This window comes from Pyrus communis, chromosome 12, assembly GCF_041283825.1.
Source record: "Pyrus communis isolate YQ-2024b chromosome 12, ASM4128382v1, whole genome shotgun sequence".
Taxonomy (NCBI): domain Eukaryota; kingdom Viridiplantae; phylum Streptophyta; class Magnoliopsida; order Rosales; family Rosaceae; genus Pyrus; species Pyrus communis.
In genome coordinates this window covers 21238273-21263125 of record NC_142576.1, presented here as the reverse complement: position 1 = coordinate 21263125, position 24853 = coordinate 21238273, and the positions used below count along the sequence as shown (strand labels likewise).

At 37.5% G+C, this 24853-nt stretch overlaps 3 protein-coding genes and 2 pseudogenes across 4 annotated transcripts; 3 read left to right on the top strand and 2 right to left on the bottom strand.

Annotated features, from left to right (window-relative positions):
• Nucleotides 1–126: 126 nt before the first annotated feature.
• LOC137744532 (fatty acyl-CoA reductase 2, chloroplastic-like) lies at nt 127–2964 on the top strand (annotated as a pseudogene). Its single transcript, XR_015954264.1, has 7 exons — nt 127–263; nt 593–1007; nt 1103–1310; nt 1400–1562; nt 1666–1747; nt 1936–2333; nt 2659–2964. The product of XR_015954264.1 is annotated as a fatty acyl-CoA reductase 2, chloroplastic-like (transcript).
• Nucleotides 2965–4199: 1235 nt separating this feature from the next.
• Nucleotides 4200–7290, top strand: LOC137746138 (lipid phosphate phosphatase delta). Its single transcript, XM_068486218.2, has 8 exons — nt 4200–4615; nt 4725–4820; nt 4961–5035; nt 5128–5258; nt 5605–5708; nt 5795–5923; nt 6457–6572; nt 6776–7290. Exons 1-8 carry the CDS (start codon nt 4454–4456, stop codon nt 7184–7186), a joined length of 1224 nt encoding a protein of 407 aa, XP_068342319.2. The 5' UTR covers nt 4200–4453; the 3' UTR covers nt 7187–7290.
• A 537-nt stretch (nt 7291–7827) lies between these two features.
• LOC137746139 (serine/threonine-protein phosphatase PP2A-4 catalytic subunit) lies at nt 7828–14395 on the bottom strand. Its single transcript, XM_068486219.2, has 11 exons — nt 13969–14395; nt 12675–12731; nt 12407–12490; nt 11626–11697; nt 10818–10889; nt 10503–10543; nt 9435–9501; nt 8842–9033; nt 8616–8705; nt 8413–8520; nt 7828–8262 (listed from the first exon to the last, which is right to left on the bottom strand). Exons 1-11 carry the CDS (start codon nt 14059–14061, stop codon nt 8197–8199), a joined length of 942 nt encoding a protein of 313 aa, XP_068342320.1. The 5' UTR covers nt 14062–14395; the 3' UTR covers nt 7828–8196.
• Nucleotides 14396–15884: 1489 nt separating this feature from the next.
• Nucleotides 15885–21446, top strand: LOC137746003 (DEAD-box ATP-dependent RNA helicase 37). The gene is made up of 7 exons (XM_068486046.2): nt 15885–16287; nt 16787–17587; nt 17672–17755; nt 19448–19690; nt 19842–20009; nt 20119–20232; nt 20830–21446. The coding sequence occupies exons 2-7, from the start codon at nt 16835–16837 to the stop codon at nt 21334–21336; spliced, it is 1869 nt and encodes a 622-aa protein (XP_068342147.2). The 5' UTR covers nt 15885–16287; nt 16787–16834; the 3' UTR covers nt 21337–21446.
• Nucleotides 21447–23102: 1656 nt separating this feature from the next.
• On the bottom strand, nt 23103–24657 carry LOC137746336 (protein WHAT'S THIS FACTOR 9, mitochondrial-like; annotated as a pseudogene).
• Nucleotides 24658–24853: the final 196 nt, after the last annotated feature.

The window sequence follows — 24853 nt, the reverse complement described above, 5'->3', positions numbered from 1 at the left end:
GGGGTCAAGTAGTGGCAATGTTGTAAAGACTGGCGGGTTTTCTTCCGCAGCTGTGATGGATGCCGGAAGCCTGGTCTTAACTCCGAATGACCAGAAGAGCTCGAAAGAGAGTAACATCGCAGTGAAGGATTTGGTGCCTTTTGGCAGATCATCATCAACTCCATCCACCTCTTTGGTTGGCATGCATGATGGCATTGGAATTGTAAAATTTCTTAGACGAAAGGGGTTTTTCATAACTGGTGCAACCGGGTTTCTAGCAAAAGGTAAAAATAGTTACTAGACAAACCGAAAATGTGTCTTTGATCATTCTTTTGATCAACAAGTAATTTCGACGAAAACTGCATGAATATAGTAAAGACCCTTTTGATGTGTTGCATAAGTTTCTGTTCTTTTTGTTAAAAACATCTATCGAGAAGATATTGAGGACAGCGCCGGATGTGGGGAAGATATTTCTCTTGATCAAGGCAAAAAACAAGGAAGCTGCAATGGAGAGATTAAAAACTGAAGTATATGTTCTCTAATCTATTCATATTTCTTCTATTTCCTGCCTCTTACTTTCAATTCTGATGTGTGTGCTGTTGTCGTTGCGCAGATCATAAATGCAGAGCTGTTCAAGTGCCTAAGACAAACTTACGGAAAATCTTATCAATCCTTCATGTTGAGCAAGCTGGTTCCTGTCGTTGGAAATGCATGTGAATCAGATCTTGGCATAGAAGATGATGTAGCCGGTTTGATTTCGAAAGAAGTTGATGTAATTGTAAATTCTGCAGCCAACACAACGTTTCATGAAAGGTTAGACGGCTTTTTACCTCCGGAAGTTTCTCACTCTTCACTACATGTATATGAATTTCTCCGAATTTTTTTCTTTCAGATTATGATGGATTTCCATACCGTTCTGCTCGGCAGATATGATGTAGCTTTAGATATAAACACAAAAGGACCTTGTCACCTTATGGCCTTCGCAAAGAAGTGCAAGAAACTTAAGCTTTTCCTGCAAGTTTTGACCGGTAAGTAACAGAAAGCTGTGATATGCTTCTACGAAACTGCTTTTTCCAACTCTAATTTTACTTAAAAACTGATGCTTTTGTCCTCTCATTTTCAGCTTATGTTAATGGACAAAGGCAAGGGAGAATTATGGAGAAGCCATTTTTTATTGGCGAAAGCATAGCGGGCGAAAAACACAAATCTGAAATCCCACCAGGATTTTATCCCCTTGATGTCGAAAATGAAATAAATTTGGCTTTAAATTCCAAGGGAGCTTATGAAAACAATGAGGTTGCTCAAAAGATGAAAGAGTTGGGTTTAGAAAGGTAATGGCTTCACCTTTTTACCATGACAAAACTAGGATCTGAATCACATTGATTATTGTTTTAACACGACGAAACAATCATCTTATCAGGGCACGAAAGTATGGATGGCAAGATACGTACGTGTTCACCAAGGCGATGGGAGAAATGATGATTAATAACATGAGAGGTGACACACCGGTAGTCATAATCCGGCCTTAGTGTCATCGAAAGCACTTGCAAAGAGCCATTTCCTGGCTGGATGGAAGGAAATAGGTACATCTTAAGTGTGTATTTTACCTTGAAACAGAAATTTCATCTAAATTTTTCAGATTTACATCTGCTTTGAAATAAACCTCTACTGTCCCAATTTTCGCAGGATGATGGATCCGACTGTTTTGCACTATGGAAAAGGGCAGCTCACAGGTTTTCTAGTTGATCCAAACGGAGTACTCGATGTGGTAATTACTCGCTTTTATTTCTTCCATTTGGCTCTTCGGCATCGTTATGTTGGCTTTATGGCATTGACATGGAAAAATATGTAGCAGAAAAGTATGCAGCACCTATATATACACGTGTATATGTATATGAGTGTATCACGTGTTTATTCACTGAACTATAGCTGCATTGTTGGCATGACTGCTAGCAGGTTCCAGCAGACATGGTTGCCAACGCAATGTTGGCGGCAATTGCAAATCATGGAATGGCTCAGAAACAAGAAATCAACATCTACCAGATAACTTCATCAGTTGCAAACCCTTTAGATTTCCAAGAACTGAGTGAAATGCTCTATGAGCATTACAATTCCTCGCCGTGCATGGACGCGAAGGGCGGGCCAATCCAAGTTCCATCGATGACGCTCTTCAGCTCAATGGAGGATTTCTCTGCCCACATTTGGAGAAACGCCCTCCGGCGAAGCGGGTTGACAGCGTTGTCTTCGTCAAACGGGAAGCTGTCTCAGAAGCTGGAAATGATCTGCAGAAAATCAGTTGAGCAAGCAAAGTACTTGGCTGGCATTTATGAGCCATATACTTTCTATGGTGGAAGGTATGGTATTGCATTGCACTGTGGAACATATCATTGTGGCTCTCCATTTAAATATTTTGAAATAAGCAATAGTCGAAACTACTCTTATTTATGAAGTGGGGATCAAACTCGGGTGCAAGAGGGGCACGTTCCAAGCGGCCCAACCCACTTCTACACGTTTTTCATTTAAGTTTAAGATCAAATAGACCTGAATTTATTCAAGTTGGTTAGAGCAGTATACTTTGACATTTCCATCGCAATTTGAAATTTCCGTAATTTAGGTTAGATTAAAATACCGCCTGAATAAACGAAAAACATGTGAATTTGAATTCATTGATTGGTGCAGGTTTGACAACAGCAACATTGGGAGACTGATGGAGAGGACCTCAGAAGAAGAAAAGAGGAAGTTTGGGTTTGATGTTGGAAGCATAGATTGGAAGGACTATATTACAAATGTTCATATTCCTGGACTTAACAGGCATGTCTTGAAGGGCAGAGGAGGTTTGTAGTTGAAACAAAATGCTTCCCACCCCTGTGGCCCTAATTAAATTATCTCAAGTCATGCAACTAATTTGTAATAAGCCAAATATTATTTTCCATTTTTCATTAAACTTCTATGATACAAGAAAGAAATATAAATATTCAATCATAATTTTTGGCCTGACCGTCTCACTGTGAGCGATATTATATTATAGAGGTTATATATACTATTGATGCTGTGTAAAATTTTTAAGATCTTGGATTTATACGCACAGATTAATGTTGTGTTAAATATTTAAGATTTTGAATTTATACACGCAGACAATCATCAATATAATTTTTACAGTGTAATGTATTTGAATTTATACACACAAACGATCATCAATATGATATTTTAATTCACAACCTTCCTGCAATGAGCGGAGACCAAATGATTATTGATCGGAATGATTGAATTATTGCTACTGCAATCTTCCAAAATAAGTTATAATTCCAGTTTTTGGGTCCTCTAGCTCATGAGTTACGAGGAATATTGTTCAGAACATAAGACTCCACACTAATAATTTTAGGTTTTGGAATCAATGGTAAGCCAACAACATTTTCACACCATTTTTAATGGATAATACTTGCACCCTTTCGTGGGAAAGTACATATTTCACGATTTGTGAATAACGTATTTTTATTACAAATAGTTCTTAAAATTGACTTAAGTCATCAAAATGATCTCTCATTTTCAAAATCAATCAATGTAACGTCAAATGATTGGCTGTGTGGACTTCAAGTATGCCACATCAACAAATTAACAGAAAATTTAATGGATTTTATCGATAATGACTACATAATGTGTAACACATAATGTCAATAACAACATTGATCGATTGTGAAACTGAGGGACCGTTTTGATAACTTAAGTCAATCTTAAGGTCCATTTGGAATAAATACCCTTTCTTTATTGATCTTGCAATATTTGGTTTTGGAAAGTGGTATGTAATTTCCTGAGCGGCAGACATTTCTCCGGCAGTCAAAATCTAACGACAACTGTCCAACGAACAAACCAGGCGGACAAATAAGACTTTATACTATTAAACGTTATTTATTATTTATTGTTTTAATATTGAACATCGCAACCACATATTGACGTCAAACTAATCTTTTTTATGTTGCATTGAATCAAATGGGACGTGTTTTTCAACAAACGATATGATTCACATTAAGGGATAGAAAAGTAGACTAAGCCTCATAATAAATCAGCAATAATGTGGTACGAATTCATTTTTGACGAGAATCGAATCTAAAATCTATCAGTAAAGAGATATAGTATATAGTATTAGACTATAGTAATAAGTGACCACATAAAATATATTTTTGATGTTCTCTAATTAAACGGTGCATCAAAACAGAGCCGGTAATCTCAGAAAATAAATTCGGGAGAGTTTTTTAATGTCCATATATATTAAAAAATTATTTTGCCAAGAAGTCCAAGTCCTAGTATTTGATTTCCATTTTTGTTATGTTTGATTTTCCATTTTTGTTATGTTTGATTTGAACAAAAAAAGAAAGGTTCGGTTTTCTTTGTTTTCTGCGTCTCTCATAGCCTCCTCCTTGTTCTTCTCTCTGAGACAGAAACACGGAGAGAGAGAGAGAGAGGAGAGAAGAAGGGAATGGAGAGCATAGCAGTGTGGCAAGGGGCAGCACTCTGCGGGATTGTGTCATGGGTGATAGTAGCTTCATATCTCGATGTGACTCGAAAGCTTCGATCTTTCCTGCAACCATGGGTGGCCCACCATGTCACCGCCGGCACTCCTCTCATCCTCCAGATCCAGGTTCCACACCGTCAAATCCAACCCGACCCAGATGATCATTTTTGTTCAATTCCATGAAATTTCAATTTTTATTTGACTTTTTTAATTTTTTGAATTTGGGTTTTTGCAGAACTACCAGCATAGATCCTTGGATTCTTTCTTCTCTGCCTTGTCCTGTGTTGTGTCTGTGCCATTTTACACTGCTTTTCTTCCTTTGCTTTTCTGGGTAAGCTTTTTGTTCTCACTTTAATGGTGAATTTTAGTTCCTGTGATTGTTTTTATGTCATTTTTTAGCTGTATGTTTGTTGTATTAACCGAAATTCTGGGAATTTCTTGTTATTGTTGCTTTTCGTTGACGGTTTTTAGAGCGGTCATGGCAAATTGGCAAGGCAAATGACTCTGTTGATGGCTTTCTGTGATTATATGGGGAACTGCATAAAGGTAACCACTTCTTCCTTACTGTTTAGTTTTTATAATTGGTTAAGTGATTTCGGGTTTCAAGTTACATATTTTTCGTCTTTGTGTGTTTATAGGATGTGGTATCAGCTCCTAGACCTTGTTGCCCACCTGTTAGAAGAATAACCGCTACGAAAGATGAGGAAGATAATGCTTTGGAATATGGATTGCCATCTTCTCACACTCTAAACACAGTATGCTTATCCGGGTAACTACTTTTCTTCTTGTCCGTGCAGCTTGTTTTTCAAGCATAAACATTGAGGCAGAGCTAATGATAAATTGTTTTAATTTTAGTTCAAGATTATAAACTGCGTGCTGCTTGCTCATGAAGGTCTTGATTTTGAACATATATTCTGAATGAACCGGGATACATGGTTCACGCTTATTTCGCCAGACTCTTGATTTCTCAAGTTGAGGCAAAACTTGTGTTATTCAAGACTAACTAGCATTTTAGCCATGAATTGTCAACACATGCGTCAAACAGTCAAGCGCATGCTGTATGAATTACTGACGTGTATGTACTAACCGTTTGCTTTTCGGTTAGGTGTTTCCAGATTCCTTTTGCATTACATCCTATCGTATACTCAGAATGAAGATGCCTGTGTTAAAATTGCTGGATTCGCTCTTGTTTGCTTGCTTGTGGGTTTCATTGGTTTAGGTGAGTTTATCATTTTCTATGAGTTGTTTGACAGCTTCTTTATATTTATTGTTTAATCTCGAACCTAACTTGTGTTTTATTGATAGGAAGAATTTATCTCGGCATGCACAGTGCTATTGATATCATAAGTGGGCTTGCTATTGGACTGGTGATTCTTTGGTTCTGGCTCAGTGTTTACAAATACGTTGACAGTTTTGTAGTCTCGGGACAAAATGGTAAGCACACTACAAGTCATTTAACTCATATATTGTGGTCGAAACAACCTAGAGCACAAACCTAAGCTTTTAAAGAACTTAACAATGCAAGAAGTTTGCAACAGTCAGGTGGGAGCCCAAAGGTTGTGAGCATACAGGATATATACAGATATGACCACCGCACGCTCTCTTAGGATTGAAATAAGCATGGAACTCGGTCTGATGCATCTGACATGGATAAAAGGTTTCTAGAAATGCTTTCAGTATCATGTTAAAGCAAGGATGGGACAAATTTTTCCATCTAATGAGGAGAACCGCCCTTTAGAAATGGGGCCTCTTTTTGTGATGCACCGAAGTTGTACTATCAAACGAGTATTGTGAATCAGGTTCAGATTAAAGAAGAATGCAGAAATATGAACCTTTTTGGACATATTTTGCGATAAGTATAACGGGGTTGTACCTCAACACTCTTGGAATGCAATGAGAAATCATTTATGAAAATTACAACTTGACAAGTCTGTATATATTCTTAATGCACATTGTTTGTATTGCAGTAACATCCTTTTGGGCTGGCCTAAGCTTGATACTGCTTTTTGCTTATCCAACTCCTGAGTTTCCGACTCCAAGTTTTGAGTACCACACAGCCTTCAATGGTGTTGCATTAGGAATTGTAAGTAATCAATGATCCCTTAACAGACGTTGCTAAATTTGCATATTCATTTACTATTACACAAGCTTTATCTTAAATCAGGCAAACTTTATATTATCCTGTTAATACTTATTAATCTCCAATCTTATATTCATGAAATTTTTTCTGTCCAAGTTTATTTTCCGTTCCTCATAAGTTCCACCAAAAACAACAATGTTATCCAGGTATCTGGGGTCCAGCAGACGTACCATCAGTTCCACCATGAAGCCGTTCCACGTGTATTTACATCACAATTAACCGCCCCTGGCTTTATGGGAAGAATGCTTGTGGGAATACCAACCATACTTATCGTGAAGTTCTGTAGCAAAGCTCTTGCTAAATGGATTCTTCCAGTGCTAGCCAACACCTTGGGTATCCCAATAAGATCAACCACTTACATCGCGTCGCTAAGGGGATCAGATGATGGCAAAAAATCAGATGGCTTGAAGCAATCAGGTTATGTCCAAAAACTGTTCTTTTTCTCCGGCCAAGAATCGTTTGACGTTGATACTGGTATAAGATTCCTTCAATATGCAGGGCTGGCATGGTCCGTCGTTGATCTTGTTCCTTCCCTTTTCTCTCATCTGCGATTGTAGTGCTTCATTATTCATATTATTAGAATATGCACATACAAATTTTGCTACCTGTCCAGTTTGTAAAAAGATTATGTTTGCAGTAATGAACCAAATCGATTTTGCTATTTCCGGGGAAACCCTTCTGCAGTTACATGAATTTGTTTGTATTACTGTTAGGATAATTCCTCCACCCACTTTCGGGTATCTTGTTTTTGTTATTACAGGCGATAGTTGGGAGAGGGGAATCAAGCTTCGAGACGTGTGCATGCAAGGACAAATACTCTTAACTACTTGAATTAGATACTCTTAACTACTTGAACTAGAGGTTTCTTACGGTGTTGACAGCAATAGTGGGCAAGGAGAGGATCAAACCTAAAACCTCAGGTGACCAAACAAACTACGATCCCCTTGTGGGTTGGCCATCTTCAGACGATAGCAAAGTAGTCGGTGTTGATGCCTTCCTCGCAATGCCATACAGCCATGCAGTGACCCCAAAACTCAAAGCTCTTAGTTCGACACACTTGGTATCCTTCAAAGTTCGAAGTTCAGAATATGCATATACAAGCACTTGGCTTTTCTCAAGACAAGATCCCGCGTTCTTGTTCAAGTGGGTGAGCATTACAGAACCATCCCATCGCATCGCGAAACATTGAGTAATCGAATAAAAGAGCAAAAACATCCACTAATAATAAAGTTCCATGATCCCCATGGGGAGGGTGAGCAAAACGTACGAGGACGAAAAAGAAATACAAAACCAATAAGAATATCCACATCTTCTGCTGGATATGATACAATAATTACGGTGCGTCAACAGCTAGGCAAACTATTCGATGGGAGATCCAGCAACGTTCTAACGTAAGACAAATCAGCAGGCACCTTACCTGTGTATTTTACATCGGTCTTGGAATCCTATAACGCGACAGGAAGACTTGGGTTGCAAACCCAATAGTCATCTTGTGCAAAAACAAGGTGCTACCCCAAGTGTGGAAGAGTGGAAGAACCACAAAATAAATGACACCAATGCAGTTGCTTCACAGAAAGTAATCGGGTGTTCTACGGGTAACATCCGGCTCTCCTCTCCTTGGAGCTGGCTCAAACTGCGAAAGCATAAAGCATATATTTGAAGCGCTCACAAAGCCTATCAAACTATGCCTCAAATCTTATTACTTATGAGCGTGTGTGTGCACGTTCGTGTGAGAGAGAGAGAGAGAGAGAGAGAGAGAGAGAGAGAGAGATAGAATGAGCACCTGAATGAAGGTATGGCCCCTGCAGTCATCGACTTCTAAAACAGAAGCCATGTTCCCACAGCGATAGCAATAATTGGGTGCACTAAATATGGTAACCACCTTTTGTTCCTGTCAAAACAAAACAATGTTAGATCAATAGACCTTATCTGCTGCGTGCCAAAGTAGACGATAAAAAATCCCAATTTTACAGATAAGAAAATTACATGTGCCCAGTTGAATCCATCCATAACCAACTGATGAGCTCTTGCAATCAACTTTAAATTGTTTGTATGATTAAATTGTTCAGATATATCCTGCAAAAAAAAAACGAGTATTTGACCAGTAAGTACTACATAGACACAATCCAAACATCGTAAATAGTATATATTAAGACACAAGTCATTGTAATATTTTCAAAAAATAAGAGTCCAACAACATATTTGAAGTTACCTGGCCAAAAGTATATCCTGCACCACGAGGTGAAATACCCCAACCACATCGGTCATCTGGGTCAGACCATAACAGATCACACATCGGCCCTTCATGCGGAACCTCTTGAACACGGTCAAAATTCCTTATGTTATCAAGGTTTTCAATTGAAGGGGACAATCCACCATGCAGGCAAAATATTTCTGACTCAACCTAAAAAGGAGAGATCAGCACATATGAGTATCATAATAGGTAATCAACGGGAGTACTTCAGCCCCATCAACGATTAAAGTGAGTTGAAAGAAGCAGGAAACTAGGAAATCAGCTCAAATTATCAAAAGAAATAATTTGAAAACGTAAATCTCTTCTCACTTTTATCTTTTATCAAGAATGCTAAAACTTGCAGTGTTTTGAATTTGAACCATTGTTATTCCTCTCTTCACACAGAAAAACATCGTGAAGAGTTGTTCACTGATAACGTTACAGCTAAAGTGAGGTAATGAGCAAGGTGAATTTAAGCTACAGAAAACCACAAAAGTAACCCATAGAAAATTATTTCCATCTGTATCCAAAATAGTATCACACGGGTCAACCTGGTGGAAACTTTTACTCACCAATGCTGTCAGTGGAAAGTAGTCAAAAAGGTCAGTGAAGATCTTCCAAACATTGGCATTTCCATACCTGTAATTAGATTATCAGACAATGCACCGTCATTGATTTGCCAGAGGAGCTAGAAGCAGATTGTTCTACATGCATAAGAGTGCAAGAAACCACTATAAAAAAGTACAATTTAATCTAAAAGGCCAAAGTACTAAAACTAAAACAACTCAAAAGGTACGTATTTAAATCACAATATTAGATAGAAATGTCAAACCAGTACCCAAATGACGAACAAACATGAGGCCTTAAGAGAAAGAGAGTGATAACCTCATGCTCTATTGCATCAGGTGTTGAACCATGCCACATACACAAACAGACTACAGTAGGAATGATTCAGCATAATCTAATAGAAGCTTCAAAAACTGCAGTATCCTGTAATTATAAGAACTCAAGACTTCACATCTTGTTCAGATGATGATAAGAAACAAACCAAATGTTTTAAGGAGAAGCAGTTCCTGACAGAGTGTTTCAAGCAATATTATGGCTAAATAACATCTCAATGACATGTCTGATAACTTGTTAATAATCTTCGAGAAGATCTTGCATAATTTGTGAGCTCGCACAACAGTTGGTTTGTTTGTCATACATGAAGCTTATGCTACCCAGGAGAATGAAAGGCTTCGTAAACCTTGATTGGAGTGGTACTAATATGCCTTCTATTGTAACCATGAAATGGTACTGCCTGCAATTGACCTCAGTTCAAGTCTGATTCTACTTTCTCCAATCTCAGGCAGAAAAAGTATTCAGAATCACATGGAGTTTACATCCAAATCAAACACATCTTCATACTCAGTTTGTTTGAATCTAACTGTCCAATGGCAATAACGACTCCAATAGTTCCTAAGTTTCAATCCTTTTTTTATTTATTTGGATTAACTAATTTAATTCCCCATCATCAATTGATACCAATCATTTGCCCATTATGGATGTGTTTATGCTTCCAACATGAAAACCAATACAGTCATACACATTCAAGGTAAGTAAAATTTTCAAAATACTTCTTTAGTGTGCAGGACACTCACTTTCGGAGACATTCATCATAAAATCCATAAACCTGAGTAATCTGCGGAAAAAAATGAAACAAGTAACAAGTTATAAACCACCATAATGCTTCCAGATCAATGTTCCACCAGAATTTGAAATTCATAAATGCAGGGTCCATTACAATTTTGCATGGAACCAGCAATCAACCAAAAAGAGAGAAATTTGAAGATTGAACAGAATGTCCTCTTTTTTCCAACACGCTCATTATTCTTTGTAACAAAAGATACAAAACATAAGCTTTATGACATTTGCTGAAAGAAAAATCAAACATAAATTGGCAAAAGGTAAAATACCTGACGACTTTCATGGTTTCCTCTGAGAATAGTGATTCGCTGAGGATAACGCACTTTCAGAGCCACTAAGAGCTAGATAAATAAAAAAGCCGTTATCAGCAATAAATCTGAAAGCATGAAAACAATATAAAATTGCTTAAACAAATTTTAGATGCCATGCATTTTAAAGGGGGAAAGACCCAGTTTCATCCGAAGCCAGTCAAAGTACCAAACATTGCCATTTAAAACAATTTGGTTTTGGCCCCTAAAGGAACTGTCTTTCCAAATCGTGACCGTCAAACTTATATGATATATCACCCCAAATGCTAGCCTGAATTTCATAGATTGTCACTCAAAGTTTCAAGGAAAATGGATTGACTGACAAAATGACAGATAGTGACTTTTAATCAAATGTAAAGAATACATGAGCGTATATACACCCACATATAAGAATCATTTCGGTGGTATTTTTAATTTTATGCCAGGAATTTTAGCCAGTGCACATAAGAAGTAGAATTTAAAACCCAAGAGTTAGAGAGGCAAACAACTTACCCTGGTTAACCCAGGCACACACTAAATAAAATTATGCAAAACGAAAAATGTGCCAAGTTTTTCACAAACTAAACATCAAAGTAATATGAACCAAAGTGTAAAAAAGGCCACATGTATATCTCTTTAGTACTGGTGCTTGTACTTGTCAGAGCATATGCTAGTATGCGAACTGAAAAACAACTCTACGGCAGTACTTGATGGAGCTAAACTCTGGGGAAATCACACATGATGCTTTTTCATGACCATAAGAAAATCCAAAAGATTGATAGTTACATACCGTCACGGTTTCAACAGAGTAATAGCCACGGTCCACATAATCTCCCATAAACAAGTAATTGGTATCAGGACACTGTCAAAGAAATTGATAACAACCCTTAATAAGATTTTTGGCAATAAAATCAACAAAAATAGAAAAATAATCCTGGGAAGTGAGTATCGCACACCCCTTTTAGCCTCTTACAAACTCATGTTTAATCCTGGCTATTGATTCCGTTTGAATTATTCAATCCGATGGCCATAAATAAAGAGGGGTGTGAGAAGCTAAAAAGGGTGTGTGAAAATCACTTCCCTAAAATTAATCATTGTGAAATCAATTGACAAGGCATATGAGTTTTCTTCCCATTATTATTATTATATTTTTCTAAACAACACAATGCAAGATGAAAACAAACCAAACTACACCAAAAAGACATGACTCGATGAAATACTGTTAATAGAACATCAAAAGAAAAAAAGGGAGGAAAAAGAACTGGGTAAGCAGAACAAGTAACCGAAAAAATTTGGATACCACAAAATGACAGATTGGGTCCAGGGGAAAAAGTTATATTAATATAACAAGCAGCATCATTGACAAAGTCAGTATTTAACTGGTGTTGACAAAGTCAATAATATCCAACTGATGTTAATTAGATGCAGTTCCCATTAGGCAATTTACTCTACAATACCTCAGCAAGACTTCAATCTTCATTTGCAGATCTCAATTAGTTTATTTAGATATTTTATTCCATCAACTGAAATAGAAGAGTTAAATACAAAAAGGTCATAGTCAAAGCTGATACCTTCCCTCCAATTCGAAAAAGCTCTGCAAGGTCGTGAAACTGCCCATGAATATCGCCACAAATTGTCACTGGGCTTTTCACAGGCTGTAAGTACATGCAAATAAATAATATAAGTGTCTACCCATGTAATTTGAAAGATCTACACCAGAGTTACCAGTTCAAATGAAGGACAAAAATAAAAGCTTTTTCCCCATACAAAATGCAAAAACAGTGAAATATGTAATGTAATCCAAATATAATAAGAGACTAAAGAAAGCAAAATCTTCACCTGAACATTGCTTTCTCCCATTAGAATTTCCTTTGCTTTCTCGCATAACATTCTCACCTACAATGAAGCAATGAAGAAATGATCATGTACAGATATTTTGTTTAATTTTAGGATAGTGCTCTTCACACACCCTTGTTAACTTTTGGCCAATGATATTCTTCAATTCATTTGATCCAACGGCTGAAAATTGAGAGGGGTGTGTGAGAAGTAAAAATGGGTGTGTGGATAGCACTACCCTAACTTTATTACAAGAGAAAATGGAGAAGAGAGCAATTTGAGAACTTTATTTGCACACTCATTACAAAAACTTCAGAACGAAAAGAGTAGGAAGTGGATGTTGACGAGGGGCAGTTCTGATACTAAAAGACAAGATAGTTTAAAAAAAAAAGGGGAAGATAACTTAAAAGGTGTATAAATAAACCATTCTGGCATATAGCCAAGTTTAAAACTGAGGTAAAAGTCCCAGATTATACTTTAGTCCATTTCACATAGTTTTGTATGTGTATAAGATAATTCATTTTGAAAATTACAACTTCCTTATCTATAGTCAATCGCTAAAATATTTATTGGAATCCCATCCATTTTTAAAACAAATGAGAACCTTGTTATAAGACAATTTGGTTCTTCACGTAATCAACTCAAAGGTCCCCTAGCCAAAATACATTCTTCGACTGAAATAGAGTTATGAGACTATAAGTACCCCCTTATTTTATGCCAATCTAACTAATTTCATGTCATTCCAGAAATGGCCAATCTACCATTCTCCGCAAGTGTACCAATTGTGACAATTCCAGAGTTTCCCCTCTTTCCATTAAAACTCAAAATACCGGGCATCTCGCTCCAAATCATGAAAAAATGATTCAGAAACTTTTGTATCACTACTAATAGAGTTCATGAGTTGTCCCCAAAATTGGCAAACAAATGAAAGGCACAAAAAATTGAGACAAAGTAAGGCATTTGATTTAAAATCACAATAAACAGAACCTGAATTACATCACTACAAACACACATAAAAGAAAATGAAAAATTCCCCATTTGGTGGCTAAGAAAACCAAGAAAAGTAAAGAACTTTTTTTTTTCCCTTAAGAAAATACACACCAAAATTTCACCTAGAAATTGCAATTCCTACAAATCCAACAATATACCAAGAAACCCCATGACCCCATTTTCGTTCACAAATTTTCCAGGCAACCAAACAGATCCCAAAACAACCCTAATCCCCAAATTTCTCAATCAAACACCACTCAATCACCCACCAAAAACCAACTCAAGAAAACGAAGAATGTAGCAAAACCTGTTGCTCTGAGAGTGGCTTGCATTGCATGAGTTGCTCGATCTGCTCGTTGAGATCGCTGTTCGTGTCCGTCGATACCGAATTCACGCCCATCTTCTCTCGGCTTCGAATTAAAAAATCGAATCGGGGATTTTACAGGTATTCGGATTAGGGATAACCCTAATCCCAGATTAAGATATTGGTTCCGGTCCTCACTCTCTGATCGTGCTTAAAGCAGAGGTGGAGAGGACGGAGACAAAAATCGAACGAGAGAGCGCGTGAGGCGGGAGCGAGTGGGTTTGAAGACTCTGATTACACACCATCCACTGCCAGGTATTTGTTGAATTACGTAATTGTCCCTCTTCAGTTTCCATTTTTATACTTCATGCCATTCGCTTTTGTTCGTGTGGGCTTGCCCTTGGAATTGAGAGAGGCCCCGCCCAAACCCATGCTATCAGCACAACTAATATGTTTAAATAAGGGATATGCTATCCACATATTTTTTTGATCGTTTTAAATTCATTCAATTTGAGGGTTGAAAATTAAAAAAGTATATGAGAAGTAAAAAGAAGTATGTGGATATCACATCCCTAAATTAATTTTTTTTATTACAATTTAATATATTTTTCATGGGCAGGAGTGCAAAGTTCCAGTGGACTAAACCCTAATAAAGAGAATTGGATCTTTTCTTGAGCTTAAAGAGAGCATTCTCTTGACCAAAGATCTTGGACTGTTAGATTTTCATTTAACAACTACAAATAGGGGATCCCTTTAAAGTTATAATAATTCATCTAACTATCCAAGATTTTTGATCAAGAGGATCCTCTCCTTAGGCACGGGGGATCCAATTCCCAAGGAGAGGATCCAATTCCCTAAAGAGATTTTTCTTTCTAATTAACTGTATTTTATGTAAACTAATAATGATTGTTTTGCTTAATGAAAGTATATTAATATTAATGGGGACACAATTTTCAACCCAACTTGTCGAGTTTGGATTGATTGAAACACACAATTTCAACTCAATATATAGTGCTTGAATAGGTTGAAAGATGCATATTAGATATACATACAAACACCAATTATTATTAAGCTTCCCAATTTTCCTAACAAACTGACCCACCCTGTCGAAATATCCACTTAGACATTAGAATCAAACCGTACTAACCGACACCTAAAGAATAATACTTGGTTACATAAAGATGAGTAGAAGCTCCTACTTAAAACTCATCAAAATTATTCGTTGTCAATTTATGAAATTTCGTGTTTATAATCAGAACCGCTCATATTATAAATCACCATATAAAGATTATCTTTGCAAAAAATCAATTAAAATTAAATTCGTTTAGTTATTAAACTGTTTAAAAACAAATGAATGGTATTGGTAAAAGTGTTACAAACCGTCTATGTATTTGCTACAGTAGATTGCCTAAACGATCTTAGTTTTAATTTATTTTTTGCAGAGATGATCTTTACAGTGTGATTCAAAGTATGAACGGTTCTGATCATAAGTATAAAACTCTGTGTTTTGATACTAAGAGTTTTGAGTAGAAATTCCTACTCATATTTGATTAGCCATGTATTGTTCACATCTAAAGGATGATGAATAAGTACAACATGATTACTAACAAGAGATGACACTTGCATAAAAAAAAAAAAATTACAATCAATTTATCAATTACATGAAAAAAAAAAAAAAACAATATTACCTACACCATGGAGTGGGGGTGAGCTAAATTTCACAATCGATAATATTAAAGTGGTTCAAATTTACTTTTGACGAAAATCGTTCAAATTTACTTTTGACAAGAATCAAACGTAAGACAAGTTAGTTACAATTGAAGAAAAATACTATCGTAAGTGACTATTAATTACACGAAATTGAGTCCCTATATCGTAGAATGATTTTAGAGAAATAATAGGGACCTCAAAATCAAAGCATACAGATTTTGTAACCCTCACAATTTCACGCTTCACCGCGGGGTTATTTATACGACGGCTGCTACCTTTCGCCCCCGGATTGTACGGACGCCAATGCATTTAAAGAATTTTTTTTTTTTTCAAATTTCAAAAAGAAAAAATAATTTCCTCGTAACACGTTTCGGCTGCGTAGAAAAAGGAAAACGAAAAGAAGAAGAAAGAGTTTTGATCCCATTTGAATAGGAGAAGAAAATATCTCAGGAGAAAAAAAGAAGAGGATTTCTCATCGACGAAGAAAGCGAAAAGCCAGAGCGATATCTTCGCCTACCTTCCGATCCTGCCATTCCTGCGCTCAGAAAAGCTAGGGTTTCTCAACTTTTTCTGGTTCCCGATCCGATTCTGCTGCTTTCACTGCTTATCGAGGTTCGAAGTTCTCTCAGTCTCTGTAATTATTAAGCGTTTTTGCATGTGTTAATCTGCTTTTCGAATGCATGCTGTAGTTTTCGTTTCGAATTTTGATGTCTGTTCTTTCTTCCGATTTTTCGTGTATGACATTGTTTATTTTTTTGAATTTTGAATTTATTTTGCTTGATTTTACTTTGATATTTTTGCTCAGATTTGTGCTGAAGTTTTCCGCGTGATGTTTATTGCGCTAAATCCAAATTTTGTAATTTTTTATGTGTTTAATTAATCGCGTTATTTTAAACAAAATTAATAGAGTTCACTGTTAGTGTTATGTAAATTGTAACTAAAATTTTCATGTTAACCAGTTTTTAATGATACGTTTCGTAGACGAATCCCCTTTCGAATGGTATAGTGGTAAGAATGATCAGGGTTTTGATCTGCAAGATATTTAGAGATAATTCATTGGACAAATTTTTATTTAGAGTCTGATTTTTTTTTTGTGTGTTTGGTGCATTAGGTTACGAATTAAATTTATTGGAAAAGGAGGGGTCACGTTTTTACAATTATGACAACTTCATGGGCGGATTCTGTCGCAAATTCTCAAGGAGAGAATCCGACTATTGGTTCATCTGCAAATAACAGCTCATCTCGCCCTGCACGATCAAGTTATGTCCCGCCACATCTTCGTAATAGGCCGCCGGCTTCTGATGCCCCGGCTCCTTCACATCCTGCCCCATTACCACCCAATGACCGCGTAGGTTACAATGGGCCTGCACCTGGTCCTGCCTGGGGTGCTGGCAGTTCTAGGCATGATGTTGGGCGTCCGGGATATGTTTCCAGTGGTGGTCGTGGTGGTGGTGGTTGGAACAATAGAAGTGGGGGGTGGGACCGTGGGAGGGGGCGGGAAGTAAACCCTTTTGGCGATGAAGACATCTCAGAACCGACATTTAGTGATCAAGAAAACACAGGCATTAACTTTGATGCTTATGAGGATATCCCAGTGGAAACTAGTGGGGATAATGTGCCACCAGCTGTGAATACTTTTGCAGAGATAGACTTAGGGGAGGCATTGAATTTAAATATTCGAAGGTGCAGGTATGTGAAGCCAACTCCTGTTCAGCGTCATGCAATACCTATTTCTCTGGGAGGTAGGGATTTGATGGCTTGTGCTCAGACGGGTTCAGGGAAGACAGCTGCTTTCTGCTTTCCAATTATTAGTGGAATCATGCTAGGGCAGTATGCTCAGAGACCTCGTGGATCACGTGCTGTGTATCCTCTTGCTCTTATTCTCTCCCCTACCAGAGAACTCTCTTGCCAGGTTAGATTGTGCTTATGTCAGTCACATAACGTGTAGTGGTTTTGAAGGCAAAAGCTTATTGTTTCTGTTTTGATTGGCTTGCAGATACATGAAGAAACTAGAAAGTTTGCTTATCAAACCGGTGTCAAGGTGGTGGTTGCTTATGGAGGTGCACCAATAAATCAACAGGTTTGTATAACTTGACTTTGATTGTGGCTTACTGATACTTTGGATCCATGTCTAATTACATATGTACATATATAGTGTTAGGTTTAGGGACAACCATTTTGACAAATATTTTTACACTCTTTTGAGCAATTAGATTACATGACATCCAAGGGTTCTAATTAAGAGTGATGTGGAAGCATTTTAATCATCTAATGACTTGGAAACTGACGTGGAAAGTTAAATTAAGAAAAGAATCCAAACGTAAATTAATAAGTTATCCCTGTCCTGCCCCTCCATTGATGCTGCTTCATCTCGCATCTCTTTTAAATAGAAGTATCAAAGGACATCATCATCAAGCAGCTTCATCTTGCATCTTTTATAGAGAAGTATCACAAGACATCATCAATCAAGTACATATATGCTAGAAACAGGGTGTAATACATTCATTTAGTTGACCGCCTAGATCGGTTGATGATTATCACACCCTAATGGGCTAAAGATTATTTATTTTATTCTTTAATTTTAACTTCGTTCAGTCCAATCGAATGTTTTTTTCCCAACATGAATATACCACCAGTTGATTGCCATCTTGGTTTTACATCATTGGAACATACTTGGTCGTCATGTCCTTTATTATGTCTAAATTAAGAAGATGAAGAAGCAGTGGCAATAGGTTACAGTTTGCAGCTGCGATGAATTAGGATTTGCAGCAGCAATGATTTTCTTCCTATTTCAGTTTCTTATTCTTTTCAATCTTTTTTTCCTTCATTAGTTATATAATGCCACATTAGTGTCCATGTCATTAGATGATTAAAAAGCTTCCACGTCACTCATAATTAGGATCGTTAGATGTTATGAAATATAATGATTCAAAAGAAGTGTAAAAATATTTCTCTCTTGATCCTAACCCATATCTATATGTATGTATGTATCTGTTTCATCTTTTGCAATTACTCGACAAAGAGGTTATACCACTTTTTTCTTCTTTTAGTGATGATGATACAGAGTGATATACATCTTTTTCAAACCAGTAAATGTTTATTACATTACAGAATTTATTTAGTTCTGGTTTATATGCTAGATCATTCGTTCTTTTTCTTCTTCTTCGTTTCCACTTTTTATTATTTATTTGTTCATTTTTCAGAGAATTTATTTAAGTAATGATATTTCCTTATTATAGAATGAAGGCTCAAGTTATATAGGATGGGTTGGTGTTAGGTTAATATGTTTTAACAGAGAGGGAAATAGTGAGTCTGCAAACAAATCAATGATCATAATTTTGAGGCCGTGGTTATAGGTTTTTACTGTAGGATATGTTTTTGGATGACTTGTATTCAATTTGGTTTCTATCCCATTCAAAGTATTAAACTTATAGGAAATTTGGTTTAGGTCAATAAGTAATTTCATATATAGGCATAGATCAATGATCATTTCATTTTCTAGCATAGGTCAATTAAAGCAATTCCCCTTTTTGACTGAAGTTAATAAAGCAATTTTCCTCTTGAACTAATGTCAATACCACTTGCTTAAATCTCTCTTCATTGATCTCTTCTTAAAAGCACAAAATGTTGATTGACTCAATCCTATTGTGGAAAATATTGTCACCTCAAACAATTTATTATTGGTGCCTATTCGTGCTGCCTCTTTCACTTTGTTTTTGTTTTTGTTTTGATGATTCACCTCCCACTCTTTTGTTTTCTTATATTGTGTCAGTTGAGAGAGCTTGAGAGAGGAGTTGATATTCTTGTGGCAACTCCGGGACGATTGGTAGATCTGCTTGAGAGGGCAAGAGTGTCGTTGCAGATGATCAGATATTTGGCTCTTGATGAGGCAGATAGGATGCTGGACATGGGTTTTGAGCCTCAAATTAGGAAAATAGTGGAACAGATGGACATGCCTCGGCCAGGTTTGAGACAGACCATGCTGTTTAGTGCTACGTTTCCAAAGGAGATACAGGTTTGTTTTAATCGTTTGCTGGGTTTCCTATTGGATTTTTCTTTACTTATCGACTTGTATGTAGTCATAGTAATGCAATATGAACATTCTAATAGTGGAATTCCAAACTGAAAGTATCTGATAGCTTTTGCAAATTTTTGTTGGAATGCAGCGACTGGCATCAGATTTTCTTTCAAATTATATATTTTTGGCTGTTGGAAGGGTTGGTTCAAGTACTGATTTAATTGTTCAAAGAGTTGAATTTGTTCATGAGTCTGATAAACGAAGTCATCTCATGGACCTCCTTCATGCACAGAGGGAAAATGGAGCTCATGGCAAGGTAACATGGAAAGGAAGGCTCTTTGTTGAAGTTCTGTTGATTTTTTTTGAAGAATCGGTATATCAGTATCCTGCTTTGTATTAATAGTCGTTTGTCATTCAATTTGCAGCAATCTCTGACGTTAGTTTTTGTGGAGACAAAGAAGGGAGCTGATGCATTGGAACACTGGTTGTGCATGAATGGGTTTCCGGCAACTACTATTCATGGTGACAGAACACAACAGGTAAAACTGTTCAGAAAATTGATCTTATAGTCTATGAGAAGTGATATTTTTCCTAATGTTGTGTCATTTTTTTTTCTAGTGACAAAATTTGTTGTGAAAAAAGGAATTTAAACCCCCCCCTCTCTCTCTCTCTCTCTCTCTCTCTAAAAGGAACTTTGTGGAGCTATTGAGCTGCTATAACCGAGCGATTTATGCTTGTACTTTACCTGTAGCAAGTTTTAGTGTTTCTGAACCATCCATTTTCTTTTTAGTCATGTTTTAAACATTCTTTGAACCTTTGAGACTTCTCATGTCTGGTAAATATGTAAAATTTCCAGCTTGGGTAGAACTGGAAGGAATTTCTTTGGTTATATTAGAGGGACCCGAATACTAGACGAATCCTAATCCTAACTCATTATCCACCCTCCGCCACTTAAGCTAATGCCAAGGGCAAACTGGAAGTAACGTCATTATTATGAAATAACGATTCTTAATAGAAAGCTTCACTTGGTTGAAATTGTCATCCTTTTTTTTCCCGTTGGTGTTTTATGACGGCCATGCAAGTTTAGCATTAATCTGAATCCTGATATTGTTATGATACGATGTGCTTGTATGCAGGAAAGAGAACATGCATTGAGATCATTCAAGAGTGGAAATACACCAATATTAGTGGCAACAGATGTGGCAGCGCGTGGTCTTGATATCCCCCATGTAGCTCATGTGGTAAATTTTGATCTTCCAAATGACGTTGATGATTATGTTCACCGGATAGGTCGGACAGGGCGAGCTGGCAAATCAGGACTGGCGACTGCTTTCTTTAACGAGAACAATCTCTCATTGGCAAAACCACTCGCTGATCTAATGCAAGAAGCAAATCAGGAAGTACCTGCTTGGCTTACTCGTTATGCATCAAGGACTTCTCATGGCGGAGGAGGCAGAAACCGGCGATCTGGGGGAGGTCGGTTTGGTGGCCGTGATTTTAGAAGGGACGGCTCTTTCAGTAGGGGTTCAGATTTTTACGGTGGAGGAAACAGTGGTGGTGGATATGGCAATTCTGGTGGCTATGGTGGCGGCTCTGGGGGTTATGGTCCGGGTAATGGCGGTATGACCAGTGCCTGGGATTAGTGCTTCCGTTTAATACTGGATGTTGTTCCTGGTTTTTTTTGGTTTTTGACCAAGTAAATATATTGTTTCTCTTGAAAATTAATGGATTACACATTTCGTTTTCTTTTCCATTGTTGTTGATTTTGTGTTTCTTAATGTTTTCTGATGTGGGAGCTTAAGTGTTGATATTTGAGGAGAGGACTTTAGGTAACTTCGTTTGGTGGAAAGCACCATAGAGAGTTTTGCTGTCCGTCAGGGTTTTGACATCATTTTACCGTACAAACATTATAATCAAAATTTTTCTTTCTTTTTATCGTCATTTAAAAATTACTTATAAAGGATGTTACTTGTTATTATAACTTTTGATTTGTTGGACAACTAAACGGTATTCAATCGAAAGAATGTTTACATAGGATTCTGATGACAAAGAGAATGTATGGTTTCGACTATCCTTAATGTACGGTGAAATGATGTCACGTTAGTGGAATAAGTAACAGTGCAATGCAAAGGAATCAAACTAATAATTGCCATCCACAAAACTTTGCTCGAAAACCTTCTCGGTTCAAAACCGCGACCGAGATTCGTTACATCACCCACCCTCGGAGCCTCTATTGAAATCATAGTGTTTTTCTGTGGGTATATAACTTTACAACTCCATACTATTATTTCATGGTCTGACATAAATATTCAATCAGGTACCTTGAAGAGATGTCGTCTTCTTACATCCTTGGGACATCATCTTCATATTAAACTTGAAACGCTGCACCACTGGAAGAATACAACAACAACAATAAAGCCTTTTCCCACCAAGTGGGGTCGGCTATATGAATCCTAGAACGCCATTGCGCTAGAAAGAAAATATCATTTAGTCTATAGTTCACATGTCACGGTTTTTCTCGTGTATACAAAAAAGAGAAGCAATATTTTCATACAGGCAAAACCGTTCATTCCAGATTCGCCCTAGGTTTTTTTTCTTTCCCCTCATCTAAACTAAAGGCCAGCTCATGTACAAGAAGCAAAAGTTTTCAGTCAGAAAATGGGAGATTCAAGCAAGTGTGCAGAATGTTAATGGTTTCTTCTTCATACACATTTTGGATCAATATATTTACAACTTATCTAGACATAACGACTCGAAAGAAACAAGAAGAAATAACATAATCTGATGTCTCTCACAAGAACAAAAATTAAGGGCAAGTAATGATGGCTACTGAACCGGAGGATGACAGGAAAAGTCTTTTGGTCAACAGAATTAGAACCAGATGATCCTAGGTTTTATCTCAAACAACAGACAACCAAATCTACAAGTTACTGTAAAGATTTCAACGCCATCGTAGAGGCTAGGGTACTCGAAATTCATTCACCCTAACTTTATGCAATAATAGTTTTAGTTTCCCCATTATGGTTTCCAATATCTGATACTCATTTCATTTACCAGTTCATAAGCTCCCAGATCGAAAACTGAGAGACTGAAAGTACGTACAACGATTTGAAGTTGATATTATAACAATGTATTGAAGGTTACATTACAAAACAAATGGGAAAATGAGATATGAATTAAGAAAACTGTAAACAAACAGGGAGCATTTTGATCAAAACTTGGATTCTTTGATAATTCCACTTTGTTTAAAGCAAAAAACCATCAGAAAGCTAATTTGCAATGTTTCAAACATTACTGTTGCAATTCGTCACAAGGCTGACCTAAACTTAATAATCATTACCATATTTGTGCAGAAAATTCAAACATCTAGCAGCAATCCGGAGAATGAAACTCTTTTAGTACAGTGATAAGACAGAAAAAATCTGTTGACTAAGAAAAATCTATGAAATCAATCTTTCTGGTCAAGTTTCTTACTTGGAAGTGAGTGCACTTGATATGGAATGTAAGCAAACTGTCTAACTTCTGATACAAACATCAATCTTCCTCAAGACCATTCCGAACCTGAATCCAATACTTCATCCTCACATTCATCACCTGTTCCAACCTCTTCCTCTTCAGGTGCTTCCTGCCCACTTTTACTCTCCACACTGTTAAGCAAAATCTCATCCGGGGATAGCAAGTTCACACCTTTACCCTGATAAAGAAGCCCTGTTCTCATGACGTGGTAAAACTTCTCTCTCAAACGTGTGAGCAGATGTGGGTTCACTAACTTCCCTCTATGGTACCCTTCCCTGAGGGAAACAGTGGTGGTTTTACACTTCAACGAGAGGTAGAAAATCCCGGGATACCTTGTGATGATTCTCGTAAACTTATGAGGAAGATTCAATTCCTCCCTCAAGCTTCTCGAGTAGTTCCTCTTAGTCTTCTTATGAAGAGTCAAGCTTAAGAACTCGTGCAAAACCCCAACCACCCTTTTCTCCATAAGATCACTCTTAGGATCAATATGTCTAGAATCCTCATATGGTGAAATATATGGTAACTTCTGAAACTCCTCCATCCATGCCCTCACCTTCTTCTGCCCACCATAACCCCTCGGAAAATTCATCGGAAATGCCAACACCGTCTGCCCCCTCTTGATCTGCCTATACTCATCCCCTAAATCACCACCCTCTCTACTCCTCTGCAATTCCGAAACAGCATACTCTTTAGGCCATTGTATGGCCTTAAAAAATCAGGACCCCATTCGAGGCCTTAACAATCCGAAAACAATCAGGGTATTTCGGAACCAACACTTTCTCAAAACCATCAAGCAAACCCAGATCCCATGATCCCATTTCAAATTATACAATGACTGGAGAGGTAAAGTCTTAGACTTTATCATCATAAGCACTCTACAGAACCTCTCCACATTGTCACTCTCATGGGTTTTTTGAATACTTTGTTCTTATGAATCCAACAAAACTGCAGTGTCTGTTAACTTAAAACAAGGCAAATTGGCGTAACGGGCGAGTGGGAATTCTTGGAAAAGAGTTGGGTACCTGCGGAGGAAGCGGAGGACGGGGACGGTGAGGCCGAGGAGCTTCTGCCAATCGGCGAAGGACTTGGCGGTGAGGAATCCGGTGGGGGAGCGCTTGATTGCGTCCTTGAGGAGGCAGGCGGCTTTGAGGTCGGTCTCAGTCTCGATTATGTGGTCGATGCTTCGGTTTTTGACCATTTGAGGTGGACTTTGGTTATGCTCCGCCGTTTATGGTGGCGGTGGCATGGAGGAGGAGGAGGTTGGTGGGTGAGGAGGACGGGGTTTGGGGTTTGGGGTTTTAGGAGAGAAGAGGAAGGCTTTCATTTCCTCTGGGTTTTATTTGGGGGCTTTTGGGGCCATTGGTGACTCTGAGCGATATAGCATTGGAGTGCCGAGTACATCATGAATTGCAACTCTAGGCAACGGTCCCCGTAGTTTATTTGGATTTTCACATTCGTTTGTACATTTTTCTTGCTACGTTTTCATTTTCTTTTCAGATACAAAGGGGCTCAAAATTCAAGCAGAACTGCTAAACAAAGAAAGACATCAGCCCAAGGGGCATGCACAAATAATTCGAGTTTTGGCAATCCCGAAAATATCATCTAGTTTCAAACCAACAATTTAACGAGAAGGGTCATCCAACA

Bases quoted from the DNA above. Each gene is read 5' to 3' on its own strand.
- LOC137746138 (XM_068486218.2), top strand. From the start codon at position 4,454: ATGGAGAGCATAGCAGTGTGGCAAGGGGCAGCACTCTGCGGGATTGTG. The intron at 4,616-4,724 runs GTTCCACACCGT...GGGTTTTTGCAG, and splicing joins CTCTCATCCTCCAGATCCAG to AACTACCAGCATAGATCCTT. The intron at 5,709-5,794 runs GTGAGTTTATCA...TTTTATTGATAG, and splicing joins TGTGGGTTTCATTGGTTTAG to GAAGAATTTATCTCGGCATG.
- LOC137746139 (XM_068486219.2), bottom strand. From the start codon at position 14,061: ATGGGCGTGAATTCGGTATCGACGGACACGAACAGCGATCTCAACGAG. The intron at 9,502-10,502 runs GTGAGTGTCCTG...ATCTAATTACAG, and splicing joins TATGATGAATGTCTCCGAAA to GTATGGAAATGCCAATGTTT. The intron at 9,034-9,434 runs GTGAGTAAAAGT...TCTCCTTTTTAG, and splicing joins ACTTTCCACTGACAGCATTG to GTTGAGTCAGAAATATTTTG.
- LOC137746003 (XM_068486046.2), top strand. From the start codon at position 16,835: ATGACAACTTCATGGGCGGATTCTGTCGCAAATTCTCAAGGAGAGAAT. The intron at 17,588-17,671 runs GTTAGATTGTGC...ATTGGCTTGCAG, and splicing joins CCAGAGAACTCTCTTGCCAG to ATACATGAAGAAACTAGAAA. The intron at 20,010-20,118 runs GTAACATGGAAA...TTCAATTTGCAG, and splicing joins AAAATGGAGCTCATGGCAAG to CAATCTCTGACGTTAGTTTT.